A 6105-nucleotide genomic window follows, 5' to 3' on the forward strand; every position below is an offset into this window, starting at 1 on the left:
ATGCTCTCACGCACCATTCCTGCCTCGTGTTTTGCATTGAAAAGACGTCAATAACGTCACACTGCTCCTTGGGCAGGAGCGATTGGCATGTTAAGCAGTATTTGGTTCCCGGAACCAGGTCAATCTCGTGACGCACACTTCGGTCCGGAGGTATGTCTGGCGGCGGGTCTTTGGAGACGACGTCTTGAAATTCCGTCACCAAAGGACAGTAGGATCCGAGGGATCCTTCAAGATCGACGATCCACTTTGTGCGCTCAGCACTTTCTTAGTGCCCTTCAGGACAGCTTCATCCAGAAGCGACAGCGAGGCAATCTACTGTTCGGTCTGAGAATGACCACCTCGGCTAAAATGCCTGCCATCAAGGCACTGCCAAGCTCTTCGAAGGGCATGTCGTTCAGCTCGAGAAAAGCATCAACCGCGGGAATAGCCTCGAGGGTGACGTCGCCGTCTTCCTCTTCCGTCATACCGTTGACATGGGTATATAGCTGTGTGCTATCGTCTACGGTAGGCACACCCTGGGTCAGAGTCGACACCCTGCGTCTTGCTGATATCATACGGCTTCGCCGTCTCCTCTCTATAAAGGTTTTACGTCTCATCGAGACCGGTGGGAACACGCACTCAGCGTCGTCCAGTGTCTCCACTCTCTACTCCATCGGAGCCTTGATGATATTAACAACATCCGGCGAAGAGCTGCTATTTCTGCAGTCTTCGTCTAGTGGATAACCTACCACTCCACGTGCATAAGAAGGACCTTGCCCTAGATGTCTCGGATCTCGTCCGACCATGCCACTCTTGGCATGTAGCAACTGTTTCGTAACATGAGCGGTGCTCAGTGAGTTACGTTCCACACTCCACGTTCAGCCCGCGAGCCACGCTCGGAGCTCCTGTCCAAAATACCTTTGGAGTTTGACAGCTCGGATACTTCAATATCTAGCACATTGGCCGTTCCGGTTCAACGCCCGTGCCAAAAGCGATTCTTTTTCCTAGCAGAGGTGAGTATATGACTCACCAAAGCTCTACCAGGAGTCATACGCGTAGCACCCAAGGTCTTCGACCTCCAATAAATCTTTGGCTCGTGGTGTTCGAAACATGCCATACCATGGATATGGTCCTAACTTGCACCGAGCTCTTCGGGGCTAGGCCCTGCTGCCCTCTACCACTTTGATGCACAACAAAACTCGTTCTTTCCCAGTAGGCTGCCCACGCCTCCTGGGTATTCTTGTCTCCCATCGCTGGTAAGAAGCGAGACGTCGGCTCGACGAGCCTTTGTGCGCATCACGCAGGAAACAGCCAGTCAGAAGGTGACGGGTGTCTCCACAAAAAAACACCGTCGGTTGTTTAAACGCTGCTCGGCAGCTCGGAGCTCTCCCTCCTCGTCCTCAGCATAGCTGAGATCCATTGGCTCAGGCCTGCTCGATACGTGCCAACTTAAAGTTGAATTCGGCATTTAATGCCGCGCTCACCGCTTTTTCAAAAGAAGACCGATCCACACGGAAGACTTCCATTTTGGCCACACCAGTGAAGACGTTTCCATAAAATCGGTCACTGCCGCCGCCTTTGGGTGAGGATCGGCTGCCATCACAGCAATAACAGTTCGCAACTCGTAGACAAAGTTCATCAACTTCTTCGTGCCCTGTCGAGCGGCAAGCGAACAGGAATCTTTACTTTTATACCATGATTTTTATCTCTACTTGCCGGAGGGACAACAGTGTCAGGTGGACATGTGTCATGATAGACATTACAATTTATCAGTGAAACCCTGTCAAAGCTGCATCTACAATATCTTAGTTTCTTTCTAATAAAGGTCTGATCTATAAATCTAATGCTTTAGGTTAGTAAACTAAAAAATGAAGTGTGCAGTTAAAGCAACTGCGCCTCGCCGCTCAGCGCGTTTAAATAGTAAGAAAGCGCAGCTCGACAACACAATTGGCGTAATATTACGCGATCGACGCATTCCAAAGCCAAAGAAAGCGCTGATCGATAAATTAGCTGTGCCGCCTAGAACGCTTTCTCGTCAATTCGAGACTCGCTACAAAGCAAAAGGTTACTCAACTGTTATCGGCGTGGACGAAGCTGGTCGTGGTCCGCTAGCTGGACCAGTTGTGGCTGCAGCGTGTCACGTGCCGCTAGATGTGGTGATTGAGGGCGTGGACGACAGCAAGAAAATTTTACAGGAACGACGAGAGGCATTGTTCGAGCTGCTCACCACCCACCCAAGTATCACTTACGCTGTACACGTAAACAGCGCGCAACGAATAGACGAGATTAACATTTTGCAAGCGTCGCTGGAGGCTATGACCAAGGCTGTGAATGATGTGACGAAACGGCTGCTACAGAAAGACAACATTTTCGTGCTTGTCGATGGTAACAAACTGCCGCCAACTCTTGACCTGCCAGCAGAAGCGGTCGTCAAAGGTGATTCAAAAGTGTTCAGTATCGCGGCAGCCTCCATAATTGCTAAGGTTACGCGAGATCGTATAATGCGCAACTACGACGATCAGTATCCTCAGTATGGATTAGCACAGCACAAAGGATACCCAACGCGAGCCCACGTGGCAGCAATTGCCAAGCATGGACCGTGCAAGATCCACCGAATGACTTTTGCGCCACTAAAGCCAAAAGATATGTCAAAATCGAAAATTTAAGCGGAACAGCTCAAAATTTAAGTTGTGTTTGCAAACATAAAATATTTCGAGATTGCATTACCTTCAAATTCTTATCAACAAATAGTGGATTATGTTCGCAGCGGTGCTACCCGAGCAGCTGTAGTGGTTGGACTATCGAACCCGCAGTAGCTGTCAAGGCCTCGCGGCGAGCTCGCGAATGAAGAAGTCGACAGCTCATCGGTTGCATTACGCATCAATGACGGCAATTTAAGCGACGTCATAATATGAATGTGAGCTTCAAAACAGGAATCACACACGCGCTGGGCCGTCATGTATCCCAAATGAGGCAGCGCGAGCTGACGTGTCGAATGCTCAAAGCAGAACGAGTTTCCGCATTGTCGACAGTGGTGGCGTCGCAATAGAAAGCTAAATTTGCAGTCACACTCGTAACACGTCGGCGACTTAGCAAATCGAGGAATAACAACACCAGGACGAATATTTGAGCTTGGTGGCATATTAAACGACGAAGCATTGGACGAAGACCGGACACGGCACACACCAACAGATGCTGAGCGTCTTGGCACTTGATGGGATCTACTGTATATTTCATCTCCACCATCCACAGAATGATCGTCACCGTATGATGAGCCAGCGTAACTTGGATTATCAAAGTATGCCGGCATACGACAATTACCACCGTGCGTCATGCTGTGGGGTGCTGCAAAGTTCCAACGCGAACGACTTTGGCGTCCACACGAAGTCAAAGGCGCGGGACCCTGAAGGAAATCGGCTGTACGTGATCGGCGCCGGCTGCAAATGCTCGAAGCTGGACCAGAGTCGATATCTTTGTTGTTAGCCCCAAGCTCAAACGCAGGCAGCTGTAACTGCAGTTGCATAGTTTTGCGCTTTATCTGAGAAGCCACCAGCTGTTGAAGCGCAAGCTCTTGTTGCTGCTGACGTTCCGGTGAGAATACATCAGCAGCCGCCTCTCGAATTACTTCACGCAATTGTGTCGCCTCTTTCTGAGCCTCCGCCTCCTGACGCCACCACAACTCTAAGCTGTAGCGCCGGTCATGGGGTCGGAATGCACGAGGCGGAGCAGGAGGCGTTGCATGTTCAACCTCTGCGTCCTCATTTGCTGGTGCAAGAGCAGGTGGCAAACTGTAGCGGCGACCTCGGCGTAAAGTGGGTGTCTGCTGCTCCAATTTATGGTGGCTGTAGGGTAAGTCAACCACACAGCCGAAATCACTCCCATTGGCTGCGTTAGGATTTCCACCAGTGTCAACTGTAACAAGATCGTCCGAAAGCTCAAGCTTTAGCTGGGTTATACATTTGTTGTTGTCGAATTCAGCAGGAGTCTCGTTCGAAGGAAAAGGGGCATTTTGTGGGGATTTTTCAAAAAACTTGAAATTAGAGTATGATGCCTGTTGCCGTTCCTTACTTGAACTATGTGCCACCAAGACTTGCATTTGTCGGCGTAGTTCAGCTAGCTCATCCTTGAGCTGAGCGTTGTCTTCCTTGAGCTTCGCCAAATCTCTGCTTTCGTTACGCAGCAGCTTAAGCGTCTTCCTCGCTGTGTGCGCACGTACAGCGCACTGAAGCGCCAGCGTTGCGCTGCAGAGCTTACTGTACTTATGTTCAGCAGAAAATCGACGCCATGCTGTAGCAATTTGTGTCACTGCGCGACATTCTCGAAGTGCCTGAAGAACACGTGATGCAAGACGACATCGGAAACGACACTGCACCGCAAGTACTCCAGCACGAGCGCGGAGGAATTTACTACGAGCACAGAGCTGACGCATTCTTGCTTGAAGGACTTGAGCTTGCCGCATGGCACGCATCCAGTTCACGTATCGATAAGCACGACGCCCCCGTACCCACGTTTGGACGACAATCGTGAACTGGCGCAGACGTCTATAGTTGCAGCGGGCTACAAATCCTTTAAGTTGTCGCTGTATGACCAGACTCGACTCCTGGCGTACTGAAATGCGCAAGTTTTCCAGCTTTTCGTATGGTGTTCGGCGAAAGAAGACGCGCGTTTTCCCAAGACTGACGCCACAGCGATTTTGCTCATTTTCTTGATCTCCCTCAGCCCCATCCTCACCTGTTTCCGACTTGCTGTCCGTAAGAAGAAATCTGATAAGTTGGTGTAGGCACAAGTCAAGCTCGCTCCAATTCCTGTGTTTTTTCTTATCAATACCATTGTTCTTAAGCTCGTAAAGCCAAAGCAGTATCCGACGATAGCGCTCGAGAAACTGTTTGTGCGAAAGTCGAACTGGAAACCCAGCACGCGCCACTCTCACAGCTTCAAGCACTCCACCACTGCGTAGCTGTTCAACAACACGAGTGCTTTGAAACAGCGAGCCAACATGTAAGTCGTTAGGCTTAATGCAGCGCACATATCGAGGGGTCGTGGCACGGACAGTGTTTAGTAGCTCATTCAGCTGAATCTTAAATTGTGTACCCACGCTTATAGCTGCGATGGCTGACTTTGCACGTCGACGATTTCGGCCACCATCAAGCTCACTCTCCCCATTAAAACCATCCCCGTTTGATGATCTCGCAGCAAGAGCTTGAACAAAAGGATTCATCGATCCTGCCAGCAACTGAGCTGCACTCTCGCAAAAAGAATCCTTGTTTTTTGCAAGAAACCCTTCGATACTATATATCACAGATCCGGCGTAATGTGCCACAATGAATTGCGTCGTCCGGTGAAACTTTGGAGCTGAGCGGAATCGTGGGTGAATTTTCTTCGTCTCAAATTCTAAATAGAACTTAGCTACAAGAGCACGATCTGTGCCTTGAGGAAATACACACTCCTGATCTGTCAATGAGAATATACCAATCGGCCGTTGCTCAAATAGTTCGAGACATGCGCTATTGTCGGGAAAGTCGACAAAGTTCCAGCGGATCGCTTCCGCACGGTATAGTCGCTGTTCCTCTTCAAAAACATACTGGTTGAATTGGTGTTGCAAGGCTTCGTTAGCATAGTTGATGCACAGCTGCTCAAACGAGTTTTCTGCCATATTTTCAAAGCCGAAAATGTCAAGTAGACCGATAAAATCCGTCGCCTCCTCCTCGTCGTCCGTTTCGTCCGCATCGGCATCCCATTCTACACTACCGTGTCGTTGTAATTTAATATTAATTCGAGCCACAAGCCACTCAAACAAAAGCCTGTAACACTCCATGGTTAATGCATTACAAGTATTTCGTGCCTGAGTAACGTCCACTCCAACGACCAAAACTTCATTGGAAGCGTGCAACGAGCGCTTGGTAAGCGCATGGTCCAAGGCATCTGTGGATACTCCCAGCAACTCTGCAACCTTCGTAAAGTGGTCGCACAATCCAGTCCTCGAGGTTTTGACCCGTGCTTCGTCAACAAAGACATTGTCTTCACGCTTGTGGGGCACTTGTTCAAAGTCTACGTTGCCCATATGAAGCACAGCTGCCACAATCTCCATTACGCCACTAATCTCCTGTTCACTCATCCCGAGCTGTT

At 49.7% G+C, this 6105-nt stretch overlaps 2 protein-coding genes across 2 annotated transcripts; one reads left to right on the top strand and one right to left on the bottom strand.

Moving 5' to 3' along the window:
• Positions 1-1847: 1847 nt before the first annotated feature.
• On the top strand, positions 1848-2645 carry PHALS_08652 (ribonuclease hii; the record flags this gene model as incomplete). Its single annotated transcript, XM_024724041.1, has 1 exon — positions 1848-2645. One exon carries the CDS (start codon positions 1848-1850, stop codon positions 2643-2645), a length of 798 nt encoding a protein of 265 aa, XP_024574957.1.
• An 89-nt stretch (positions 2646-2734) lies between these two features.
• On the bottom strand, positions 2735-6094 carry PHALS_08653 (myosin-like protein; the record flags this gene model as incomplete). The annotated part of the gene is made up of 1 exon (XM_024724042.1): positions 2735-6094. One exon carries the CDS (start codon positions 6092-6094, stop codon positions 2735-2737), a length of 3360 nt encoding a protein of 1119 aa, XP_024574958.1.
• Positions 6095-6105: the final 11 nt, after the last annotated feature.

Source organism: Plasmopara halstedii (genome assembly GCF_900000015.1).
Source record: "Plasmopara halstedii genome assembly, contig: Scaffold_323, whole genome shotgun sequence".
Lineage (NCBI taxonomy): Eukaryota > Oomycota > Peronosporomycetes > Peronosporales > Peronosporaceae > Plasmopara > Plasmopara halstedii.